This window comes from Gekko japonicus, unplaced genomic scaffold (assembly GCF_001447785.1).
Source record: "Gekko japonicus isolate JY-2015 unplaced genomic scaffold, Gekko_japonicus_V1.1 scaffold4226, whole genome shotgun sequence".
NCBI lineage: Eukaryota > Metazoa > Chordata > Lepidosauria > Squamata > Gekkonidae > Gekko > Gekko japonicus.
Genome location: NW_015162602.1, coordinates 75,788 through 88,665, shown reverse-complemented (window position 1 = coordinate 88,665; position 12,878 = coordinate 75,788). Strand labels below are relative to the sequence as shown.

Genomic DNA, 12,878 nt, shown 5'->3' with positions numbered 1-12,878 from the left:
GTCGAGTCCGACTTTAGGGTTGCGGTGCTCATCTCCGTTTCAAAGCCGAAGAGCCAGCGCTGTCCGGAGACGTTTCCGTGGTCATGTGGCCGGCATGACTAAGCACCAAAGCGCACGGAACGCTGTTACCTTCCCACCGAAGTGGTACCTATTTATCTACTTGCAATTTCTTGCTTTCGAACTGCTAGGTTGGCAGGAGCTGGAACTAGAGATGGGAGCTCACTCCATCATGCGGCACACTCGGGTCTCGAACTGCTGAACTACCGACCTTCCACAGCCTGCAGTTCAGCGTCTTAACCACTTGAGCCACCGGCAGTATCGTCCGATTTAATGACCACTTGTAGAACTTTTGGATTCTTTTAACATTCCTCCCCTAAATTGGGTTTAAAAAAAATGCAAGCTGAAAATTTGGGGCAGGGGAGGAGAGGAGGAATATGAGAAATAAAAGCGTATGAGGTGCCATATGGGAAGCCTGACCCCCTTCCTTACAAATGAGGGGCCCAGAACAGAAGGAAGCTGCAAGCCCCACAGAAATGAATAAAGGTCCATGTCCCTCTTCCACGCATTCGCCCATGCATTCGGATAAGCGGAACTCCCCCGCCCCCCGCTTGTGCTTTGGGTTTCTGTCTGCTCCATCACTGTGATGGTGTCTGAAGTGCAGCGCATGAGTGGAAAAGCACCAGATTCTTACGTTTGAACGGAAGGTTCCAATCCTTCAGCACACGATAGATGTGGGTCAATCCCTTCTTCGTCAGCACCCCGCTCCGAGCCTTCCTGTCTTCTGAGATCAACGAGGTTTCAGAACCACCACAGGGACTAGAAACTTGACGTGAAAAAAATAACGCTTTGTCCTACCTAGAAAGTCCAATTGTTTGTTTGCAAAAATGCACAGGAGACCTAACTGAACTTCATCTTCCAGAAAAGGGAACCAAAGGACACTGGGTGGATGGTTGGGTTTTTTTGATTTTATGTATGCGGAAGTCACTTTGGTATTCTTGCAAAGTCTTCCTGTGCCCAAACCAAAACTCTTCCCTCCCCACCAAAGGTTGTAACCTTCAGGTGGCACCTGGAGAAGTCCCAGACTTACAAATGATTCCCAGACTGTAGAGATCCATTCCCCTGGAGAAAATGGCTGCTTCCGACGGAGGACTCTATGACATCATACCCCACTGAGGCACCTTGAACTGGTGAAAGATAAGGAGTTTGTACTAAGAACCTTAAAAAATAAATGGGATAAAGAAAAACAAATAACTTCTGATGATGTGAATAAGTTAAGGGTGAATTTGAAGAAAATTAAATTAGAAAAGTATAGAGAGCTTGAAAGAAAGATAATTTGGAAATGGTATAGGACCCCTGCCCAATTGGCATATATGATCCAAGGTATGAAACCTAATTGCTGGCACTGCAATGCAAAAGAAGGGTGGTATTCTCACCTGTGGTGGGAATGCCCAAAGGTTAGAGATTTCTGGGGAAAGGTACGGGGAAAGATAGTAGGATTAAGTAAGGTGGATATTAAAATAGTTGATCTATTATTTATGGGCGTATTGGGAAACTATAATATTGAGAGACGAAATCAGGATATTTTTAAAGCAATGTTACTAGCAGCGCATGCTGTGATTGCATACGGTTGGAAGGAGAGTCTGAAGTGGACTTTAGATAGATGGAACGACTATCTATACAAATATATCCAATCAGATATACTGGAATGTATTAAACAAGATAAGGCATGGGATGGAAAGATGAAGGAAAAAGAAATGGTCTACATACTTTCAATGGGTAAATAATGGAGAAGCCAATAGGAAAAATGAAAAAAAATGTGCTCATGGTTAAAAATTAATTTGTAGTTATGTAATGGTCACCTGGTGGGGGGTAGGATATAAAAGGGGGGGAAATGTATCATAAGAGAATTGGGATTGTATTGTAATGTAATAATAATTTATGATGCATATAAAAATTTAAAAAAACCCATCATACCCCACTGAGGTCCCTCCCTTCCAAAACCCTGCCCTTCCAAGGCTCCACCCCCACGTTTCCAGGAAAGCTGGCAACCCTAACCCCGTCATTGCTTAGACTCCTTCTTGAAAATCAAGATGGGGCTGCCCTGAAGAGGGAACCAGCACAGACTAATAGTTAGGGTTGCCAACTCCAAGTTGGGGAATTCTTGGAGATTGGGGGGGGGGGGGGGGGGACGACCTCAGCAGAATATAATGCCATGAAGTCCATCCTCCAAAACAGCCATTTTCTCCAGGGAAACTGATCTCTGTAGTCTGGAGATGAGTTATAATTCTGGAAGATCTCCAGACTCCATCAGGAGGTTGGCAACGCTATACCCTATGCGCGAATCCTTGAAGACAGTCCCCTCACACACTCAAAACCCGGCAATTTTTTCCTTAAAAAAACAACCCTGTTAATTCTTTAAAACAGAATAACCCCATGCTTGACGGTGCCCAGAATCTTTACCAGGAGGCAGCCATCTTGTACTTCCTCATGATAAGGCTTTGAGGCCTAGCCTTGAGAGCTACCTGTAGGAATTCATGTTTCCCGATGAGTGGGGTGCATTAGAATCAGCCAGTGACATTTGTCACAGAGTGAGGGTATGGCCAGGGGAGGTTAATTTCTAGAAAGAAAATTCAGGAGCCCAAACTTGTCCCCACCCGGCCTTCTGACCAGAGAGGCCTGCCTTGATTTCAGCTGTGGATGGATGGATGGCCTTTAGCCGGCAACATCTTCAGAGAGGTTCTCTGCTAAGTTCCAGGACTCAGCCTGTATGAGGAAAATAGGTTTCGGGACTCAATCAAAGATGGTTCAGAATTGCCAAAATGTGTCCCAATGCATCAAAGGAGGAGCCTGCAGCAATAATACAGGTCCATTTCCCCTTCCCCCCATAGCAATCACTGAAATATTTGGATATGAGCAGAGTTTCCTCTAAGCTGAGTTAGTGTGAGCTAGCTCACAGTTTTCTAGCCTCTGGCTCACACATTTGTTAGCTCAGGAAGGGATGGCTCCAGAGCAAATTCATTTATGCAGTACCCAAATCGCTCCCTCACAACTTTAATGCCAGCAGCTCACAAAGTAGAATTTTTGCTCACAAAACCCCACAGCTTAGAGGGAGCATTGGACATGTGAGAAAATGGACTTTAAAAAGCAACTAGGTTTTGGGTGGGGGGAGGGGGTGGGGGCAAGAAGAAGACGAAGAGAAGAAGAGATTGGATTTATATCCCGCCCTTCACTTGGAGTCTCAGAGCGGCTTACAAACTCCTTTCCCTTCCCCTCCCCACAACAGACACCCCCTGTGAGGTGGGTGGGGCTGAGAGAACTCTGACACAAACTGCTCTTTTCCAAGGACAGCTGTGCCAGAGCTTGTGACTGACCCAAGGCCACATCAGCAGGTGCAAGTAGAGGAGTGGGGAATCAAACCCGGTTCTCCCAGATTAGAGTCCGCACACTTAACCACTACACCAAACTGGCTCTCAGTTTGGAAACAAAACTAACGAGAAAGATTTTGATGCAAACTTCGGCTGTTGGGGTCAAAGTTAGAAATAAAACACTGCCTTCTGCCCTATGTGTGAATAAATACCTCTCGCAGTTAAAAATAAACAACCGCAAATCATAAACTTGGAACTCCCTAGCGGAAGTGGACGTTCTCACGGGCTGTAGTTCTGAGGTCTCCGTCTGTTCCGAGCTCTGGGCGTCAACGGCCGCCTGGGGACCCCCAGACGGGAGGAAGAAGGGCCCGTGGGGCGGTGGCTTGACTGCCCGGTCCGTGGGGTCCACACATGCCACGAGGGCGCCGGGGACACAGCTGCTGGTGCCGAAGACTGCTGCCGTATTAAGAGCTCCAGCAGTTCCGTCTGGCGGTTCATGATAGCGATAATCTGTTCTGTGCCCACCCGATCTTTCTCACGCTCCTCCAGCTCCGCCTTGGCATAACCATCCAGAGCGGACAAGATCCTGTGAGTGGCTGTCTGCATCCGCCGGTCCGCTGCTTTCGCCAATTCCATGGCCAAATCGTTCCTGGTTTTCTTATGTCGGTTCCGGAGGTTGGCGAGACGTTCCGCGGCCGAAAGACCTGTGGGGCCGGGTAACGGGCTGTGGGAAGGGGTGGCGTGTACGTCTGAAAGCAAAACAATGGAGACAGAATGTGGACACAGAAATGTTGCAAAAGATTCCAAGACCAGCGGGTTGAATCCTATAAGGCAGGAGTCCCTTTTCACACATTTCCTGTGGCCCATCAAGTGTTTCTAGAAAGCGGGTGGGACTATGTGGGATTCATTCCAAGCAGGGCTTCTAATTGGCTACTGTAGAACTGATTGGCTCTCCCCTGTGCCAGTGGCAACGGTCACCAGCAGTGTTCCCCCTAAGCTGAGTTAGTGTGAGCTAGCTCACAGTTTTTTAGCCTCCGGCTCACACATTTTTGTCTTCGCTCAGGAAGGAGGGCTCCAGAGCAAACTAATTTATGCAGCAGCCAAATCGCTCGCTCACAACTTTAATGCCAGTAGCTTACAAAGTAGAATTTTTGCTCACAGGACTCCACAGCTTAGAGAGAGAATTAGTCACCAGGGTGTTGCGTTTATTTGGTTTCACTCCTCTTTCCCAGTGTCTTTTTAAAATGACCCATCTTCTCCCCTGCATTTAGGCATCTCTGTGTTTATGGGGCTCACCCTCCCATAGCAGCCATTTTGTGTTTGACGAGGGGAGATCTGACAAAAGGAGCTTTTATTTTCGAATGCTCATACCCCCAAAATCTTGTTGGCCTCTAGAACATAAGAAGAGCCCTGCTGGATCAGACCAGTGGTCCATCTAGTCCAGCATCCTGTCTCACACATTGGCCAACCAGTTCCTCTGGATGGCCAAGAACAGGGCATAGAGGCCGAGGCCTTCCCCTGATGTCACCTCCTGGCCCTGGGATTCAGAGGATTGGTGCCTCTGAACATGGAGGTTCCCCTCAGTCACCTTGCCTAGTAGCCATTGATGGATTTATCCTCCATGAATCTATCTAATCCCCTTTTCAAGCTGCTTATTCCTGTGGCCATCACTACATCCTATGGCAGTGAATTCCACATTTTAATCACTCTCCATGTAAAGACGCTTCAAGAGGGAATTAGAGAAACATACGGAGCAGAGGTCCACCAGTGGCTATTAGCCACAAAGTATAGATAGGAGCTCTCAGTCTGGGGCAAGGGATGCTCTGTATTCTTGGTGCTTGGGGGGGGCAACAGTGGGAGGGCTTCTAGTGTCCTGGCCCCACTGGTGGACCTCCTGATGGCACCTGGTGTTTTTGGCCTCTGTGTGACAGAGTGTTGGACTGGATGGGCCTTTGGCCTGATCCAACATTGGCTTCTCTTAGGTTCTTATGTTAAAGTCATATTTCCTTTTGTCCATCCTGAGCTTATTGCTCTTAAGGTGTTAGTGGACTAGAAACTGTCTGTCCTACTGCAGTTCAACACAGTTGACTTCCGAAGCGATCTTTATGGAAGAAAAAGAATGGAAAACTGGATCCTGGCAGGACACAGACAGCGGTGGCTGGGTTTCTCCTGTCCTCCAGGACATTTGGGCTCCAGCCCTCGAGGACACCATGCGCCACCCAAACAAGAGGGGAGAGCAGCCAAACAAGTGAGTCAAAACAGACCATGGTAAGGAATTCAACATCACCTTTACCTGCCGTGGAGCCGGGGGTGGCTGGGCTGCCCGGGATACTGTGCGGGGCAGGGGGCAACCGACTAGGGAAGGGGTCAGCTTCTAAAAAACAGAGAGATGTGCAGAATCACCGTGGTGACCAAGACCTTCCCCAAAGAACCCAGGAGCACGTGGAAATGACCTGAAGCTTTGTGGGGGGTTTGGCTTCCTTCTCATCTCCAAATATTTCAGGGTAAAAGAACAGAACCATCAAGGGATTCAGGCTCGTCTCTGCTTTTGCCATCTGCCCCCTGGCTTATTTATTCAGCCATTTATCCCCCACCCATCCTTTTGGCTCAAACCAGCTCCGGGCTTGACCTGTCTGAGCCCCCAGATTCCGCCTGCTGACCCACCAGGACCGCAGCCAGGTTTTTGTGACTTGCGGGGCAGAATCTTTTCTGGTGGGGCTGTCATTATTTGCCATAATGAAGGGGGGGTGGCGCCCCCCCCGCAAGATTTAAAGGGCCCTTCGGCTGGTCAGCTGGGAGCATGTGACCTGCCGATCAGCTGGAGGGCCCTTTGAATCTTGCAGGAGGGGGGGAGTGGGGCGCTCGCCACTCCCTGCTTCTTCTCAAAAGCATTTAAGGGATCCCTCAAATGCTTTCGAGAAGAAGTGGTCGGCCCCACATGCATGTGCTCTCCAAGGATATCTTTAAATGCTTTTGAGAAGAAGTGAAGGGGGCTTTAAAATGCAGGGGGCTGGCCCTTTAAGGAAGGGGGCAGAGCCCCCATTACCCCCACTGTAGCTACGGGCCAGTCACCCACCAGCAGATGTCCTCTGCAATACTTTACTAAGGCCCGCCCTTTTGTCCTTTTGTCTTCAGGCAGGCCCAGATTTCAGGAAGGGGGCTGGCCTCATTTCGTAGAAAAAGAGGTGCTGGAGCTCATTAGCATAACTCATTAGCATAACTCATTTGCATATGCCACACCCCCTGACATCACCGGAAGTGTGTCAGAAGGCAACACCCACCGCTCAGGCTCCACTGGACTGTTTTGGATTGCTAGCTATTGGGGGGGGGGGACGTGCAGATCTGCCCTCACAGAGGAGGAAGAGCTTGTTCCTGAATAAAACTTGGTCTTAAAGGTGCCACTGGACTGTTTTGAGCCTGGGGGGCTCTGCAACTTACCTGGCTGCTTCTTGCTCTGACTGAGGGCTGCTGGGAGCAGGGGGTGGGGCTTGTTGCATATGCCAGCCCCCTGGGCTCTTTACTGCTGGAGCTCCGCTCCTGTGCACTCCTGCAGGAAATGACCCCTGGACAGGTGTCCACCTGGGCTGAGGGGGCCCCATTTCACGGGTCAGCTACTCAATAGCCCACTCAACAGCTGAAACAAACAGTGCAAAGAGTTCCTCTTCTGTGGACCACACTGATCTGCTTGGCCCACGTGGGTCAACTTTCCTTTTTTCCCTTTAAACTTGTGGGGAAATGTATTGGAGCAGAGCCTGGTCAAGGACTGGCACCCAAACAACTGACTGTGAGATCTCTGATAGCCAGTGTTCCCTCTAAGCTGAGTTGGTGTGAGCTAGCTAAGACTCCACCCCCAGATCCACCCCTGGGTCTCTGCTTCAGATAGGTGACCGTTTGTGGGAATAATCTGGTATAACTTTATAGCTCCAAAACGGAATGCTTGCCCCCACTGTACAAAGAGCACTGGAGTCACTCTGTTTCGTATCACCACTGATTTATCTCCCGTATGCATGTGGGAGCCGGCTGAGGGCACTTATCTACTGTTGAGTGAGGAGACCACCCATTCTCCAAAGGAATTTATTCCTCTTTAGAGATTGGTTGGAGGGTGAAGAGAGTTTGATTTCTTTGGGGAGCCAAAAAAAAGGGCTACTGTCTTCTCCCACACACTCCTGACTGGGAATTAAGATCACTGGGAGAGACCCTCCTGACTATTCCATCCGCTGAAGGCGCTCATCTGGAGGGTACACGAGAAGGAGCCTTTTGGGTGGCAGCCCCACGATTACAGAACACCCCCCCCCCAGGGAAATGCGCCTGACCCCCTCAGTCTCACTCTTCAGGAGGCAGCTGAAGGCGGTTTTAGTCAGGAAGGCATTGGATTCACTTCGTTTTTCCTGGCAGCTGCTGTGATTTTAATCTGCCGTTTCTAATATGTATTTTTATGTTTTTGTCCTGTTTAATATCGCAAGCCGCCTTGAGTTACGGAAGGCCGAAAGGTGGCTAATAAATATTTTAAGTAAACACTTACCCGTGCCCGGCTGAGGAGTGCAAATTGGTTCCTCCTCAAAGGTGTCCTCCATTTTGCATTCCGCGGGGCTGGAGTCCATCGAATCCACGAGTTCAATGGAAAACTGGGCGCCGGGATCAAAGACGTCCTGGCTCTCCAGATAGTCCTTGTTCTCTTCGTGCGGGATCCCCTCCCCCAGGCCTCCCAGGGGAGTATCGCCTTCTCCACCTGACTCCTCGGGATGGGCGAAATCCCGGACTCTTACAGAGGCTTGGGCGCTAGAATCCAAAATCTGTTCCAGTTGGTCGTAAAAGGGGCATGCGGCGCGCCCCCTCCCAGTCCCGCTGTTCTCCTTGGCCTTCTTGTAGTCCCTCCTCATGGTTTTGGTTTTCGTCCGGCACTCCTGGGCCGTCCGCTCGTGCCCCCGCTTGGCCATCTCGTTGGCGATGACCTGGAAGGTGTCCATGTTGCGGTGGCTGCTTTGCAGGACTCGCTGGATCCTTTGCTCTCCCCAAACGTCTAAGAGGTCGGCAACTTCGGCATAGGACCAGTTGGTGCCCCGGCGGCTCATCTTTGGGAAACCGTGCATCCGTACAATTGTGCCGACGGTCACTAAGGAGGAAAACGGAGGGTAGCAGAAACCGTAATTCCTCAACCGTCAACTTAATGTAAAGCTCGGGTTTAAACTGCGTGAATTTATTTGTATTTTAAACTTAACTTTCCATTTCCATTCGAATTTAAATTGGTTTGGGGCAGGGGGCCTGCTGTTCAATGGGACTGTTCAATATTCAGTGTTCTCTGGGCTACATTAGGGGTGTGTCGCCTCATATGCAAAGGAGTTCCTGCTGCAAAAAGAGCCCTCGTCGTCTCAGAAGGTAGCCATGTTAGATTTCAGTCCAGGAACACCTCAGAGACCAACAAGTTCTTCAGGGTATAAACTGGCCTGTAGCTACAGTGGGACTATTCGGGGCTCCGCCCCCTTTCTTAAAGGGACAGCCCCACAGGCCCCCTTCCCTAGAACAATCTGTGACCGTTTCATCTCTTTTGTATCAGTCCTCAGTGTAGAGAAAAGCCTTGCAGCTGGATCCTGGGAGGGTTTACTCTACAGTAAGTCATTTCAGTCTTGGAAGATGGACATTTGGCGCTATCGTGTGGCTTGGGGAGGGGTTAGATACACTGAGGGCTTATACAAGAGAGATGAAAGGATCACAGATTGTTCTAGGCAAGGGGCTATGGAGAGCAAGGAGGAAAGAAATGCCCCCCCCCCAATATCTGCCAAACGGGTTTTGCATTTGGGAGAATCTACGGCAAGATCAGGGCGAGAGAAAAAGGGGCACAGGTGGTTCTGTACAGTTGTGTACAGACAGAAAAATAATGGCAAAAATGGCAGAAGAAGAGTTGGTTTTTATACCCTGCCCTTCACTACCTGAAGGAGTCTCAGAGTGGCTTACAATCTCTTTTCCCTTCCTCTCCCCACAACAGACACCCTGTGAGGTACTTGGGGCTGAGAGAGCTCTTTCGAGGACTGTTCTTGAGAGAACAACTCTGAAAGAACTTGTGACAGACCCAAGGTCACACCAGCACCCATATGTGGAGGAGTGGGGAATCAAACCCAGTTCTCCCAGATGAGAGTCCGCGCTCTCAACCACCACACCAAACTGGGAGAGAAAAGAGAAAAGGCTTCTTTTAAGGTCGTACATACTACCCAGTGGTTTTTCAAATTCCTGTATAAAAATAATCTAATTAAAAACATGGTGCTGATTGATAGGCAACATCTTGGTAGGCCACTTAAAAAAATCTTATAATCAAAATCATTAAGTCAATTACACTTAGCAGCCCTAAAGGTACTACCCTCTCAATTAATTATATGCTGAATTATATTTAAATACAAGCAGCTGCATAGTCTGCAGGTTGCAGGAGAGGCACCCCCCCCCTTTCTCTCCCACAAGTGTAAGGGAATGCCTCTGCCAAGACTCAAACGAGATGCGATTTTTTTTTTATACATCAGACAGCAACTACAGAGAACTAATTTCCAAAGTGTCACACTTTGGAGCTCATTTTGGATTGGGACCACAGTGCAGAAGAAAGGTCTGCAGTCCCCCCAACACCATTTTCCCATCATCATTCCCTTCTCAATTTTATCCTCACAACAACCCTGCGATGCGGTTGAAGCTGAGTGTGCGCAGCTGTCCCAAGGTCACCCAGCAAGCTTCCATGGCAGAGCAGAAATTCAAACCTGGTTCTCCCAGATCCCAGATTTGGGGGGGGGGGGCAACAGTGGGAGGGCTTCTAATGTCCTGGCCCCACTGGTGGACCTCCTGATGGCACCTGGTATTTCTGGCCACTGTGTGACACAGAGTGTTGGACTGGATGGGCCTTTGGCCTGATGCAACACTGGTGTCTCTTATGTTCTTACGTTCTTTCTCTGATACTCTACCCACTACACCACACTGGTTCTCATGACGCGCGAGTGTGGTTCCGTTATGGAATCCTGTACAGGAAGCTTATAAGGAATCCTTGGTTCCCTGACTGTAAATCAAGGCAGAACGAACTCTTACCTGCCTCCCCCTCAAGCCCATGCTGCACCTCCCTCCGGAGAAGTCTCCGCCTATCCACCAAGAGGTGCTCTGACTCAGGGGAATGGGTGTCCATCTCTTCAAACAGCACTGGTACCTGGGGAAAATGACAAATGACCATTTCACAACGTATGTAACGGTTCAGATATACATCAGGTCTGCGGGCCCAAGTTGTGACACTGGCTTTAATTTTTAAAGCACCAAGCAGTCTGGGTTCCAGAAGGTCTCTGAGAACTCTTCCTCGAAAACCAAGATCGACAGTGAAGCCCAGCACCGAGGCTAGATTGGAGGCCACATGGAGCGGGGCCTTTTCTGGCATGGCCCCAAGGCTCTGAAGCACCAAGTCTTGGGAAAATCTGATCGGCGCGCTCCATGTGTAGGCAACTGAGATGTTTCTTTTTCGTTCTGTTCCGCCTCTCCTCAAATTGTTCCAGGCATGTTTAAGCAACCATGGCTCTATTTATATCCTGGGTACATGGACTCAGTGATCTGTTTATGCGGAACGCACCCCGCCATCCCTGGCATGAGCCCAGCAGACATTGAAGAAGACGAGATTACCCGCTGTGCTGTTAGTAACTACTGAAATGAGTTGACTAAACCTTGGTTGTTTGTATTGCTGTTTTAATGAATTGCTTTAGAAGAAGAAGAAGAAGAGATTGGATTTATACCCCGCCCTTCATTTGGAGTCTCAGAGCGGCTTACAAACTCTTTTCCCGTCCCCTCCCCACAACAGACACCCTGTGAGGTGGGTGGGGCTGAGAGAACTCTGACACAAACTGCTCTTTTTCAGGAACAGCTGTGCCAGAGCTTGTGACTGACCCAAGGTCATCCAGCAGGTGCAAGTGGAGGAGTGGGGAATCAAACCCGGTTCTACCAGATTAGAGTCCGCGCACTTAACCACTACACCAAACTGGCTTTAGTAATGATTATATGATTTTGTTGGATTATATGTTGTAAACTGCCCTGAGCCCGCATGCAGGGTAGGGTAGGATGCAAGTCTCAAAAATAAATTAATTAATTAATATTCCTTCAGTGTTTACCTGCTGCTCCTGCCTCTTGGCTCTTTCCCACAGAACCTCATCCGGCTGCTGGGGGTTCCCCCATCCTGAATGCGGTGAGGGGACCACCTTCAAGTGCTCCTGAGCCAGTGTCTCCCAGCACGGGGGCAGCTCTTCATCCGGCTCCTGTTTCACCTGGTCTGGTGCCACCCATCCTAGGACATCTCTCAGTCTCCCGGCCTGGATCACTCGGGGGCCTTTTGCTCTTTCGTCCTCGTCCTCCTCCTCGTCCTCCTCCATCTTTATTTGTGGTGGGTAGAACCCCTGCTCTTGGGCGGCCTGGAACTTGAGGCCCAAGTGGACAGCTGTCGTGCGCTTGGCGGCCATTCTGTCTCCTCCAGCACGGCAAACGAGGCCTAGCCCATCTCTCACAGCTTGACCTCCATCACTGCCAGCACTGCCTTAGAGTCCACCCTCCAAAGCATCCATTTTCTCCAGGGAAACTGATCTCTGTAGTCGGGAGATGAGCTAATGCTAGGTCTTCGGTTCAGCCTTCTGGAAGCTGCTATAAATTATCCAAGGCATTTTGACAAATGGGGGATATCGACATCCCACGAGAAGTTTCTCCCTGAGGGAAAAGAGAGAAACATTTACTTTATCTATTTCATTTATTTTTATTTCATTTATTTATTTTATTTATATTTGGATTTATATCCCGCCCTACCTCGAAGGCTCAATAAAACACATAATATAAAACAATAAAATACAATAAAATACAGTAACAAGTTTAACCAAGATGGGTCGATCTTAACCTCCATGGTAGCTTCCTGAAATCTTGTCATCCAAATCATGCCCAGACGCCTCGTCCCTCCAGTGGGATCCAGTCAATCATGATGGTAATACAATAGTGCATAGGGGCGGTGGTGGAATAGTGGTGGCGTTTCTCCCCAACAGGTACTCAGAGTGGCTTACAACATTCTCCCTGACTCCATGTTATTTTAGGCCGACACAGGGTTGCCAGGTGCACTCTGGCCACCAGTGGGGGAAATGGGGGGGGGCACACGGTGGCTCAAGTGGTTAAGACGCTGAGCTGCAGACCGGAAGGTCTGTAGTTCAGCAGTTTGAGACCCGAGTGTCGCACGATGGAGTGAGCTCCCACCTCTGGACCCGGCTCCTGCCAACCTAGTCGTTTGAAAGCAAGAAACTGCAAGTAGATAAATAGGTACTGCTTCGGTGGGACAGTAGCGTTCCGTGCACCTCGGCGTTTAGTCGTGCCAGCCACATGACCATGGAAATGTCTCCGGACAGCGCTGGCTCTTCAGCTTGGAAACGGAGATGAGCACCACCCCCTAGAGTTGGATTCGACTGGCTTTTGAGCAAGAGAAACCTCTACCTTTAGGGTTGCCAGATTCAGGTTGGGAAACTCCTGGAGATTTAG

At 49.5% G+C, this 12,878-nt stretch overlaps 1 protein-coding gene across 1 annotated transcript; it reads right to left on the bottom strand.

Annotated features, from left to right (window-relative positions):
* Nucleotides 1–3,429: 3,429 nt before the first annotated feature.
* LOC107106343 lies at nt 3,430–12,046 on the bottom strand. Its single transcript, XM_015406476.1, has 5 exons — nt 11,483–12,046; nt 10,425–10,539; nt 7,888–8,478; nt 5,659–5,739; nt 3,430–4,114 (listed from the first exon to the last, which is right to left on the bottom strand). Exons 1-5 carry the CDS (start codon nt 11,825–11,827, stop codon nt 3,645–3,647), a joined length of 1,602 nt encoding a protein of 533 aa, XP_015261962.1. The 5' UTR covers nt 11,828–12,046; the 3' UTR covers nt 3,430–3,644.
* Nucleotides 12,047–12,878: the final 832 nt, after the last annotated feature.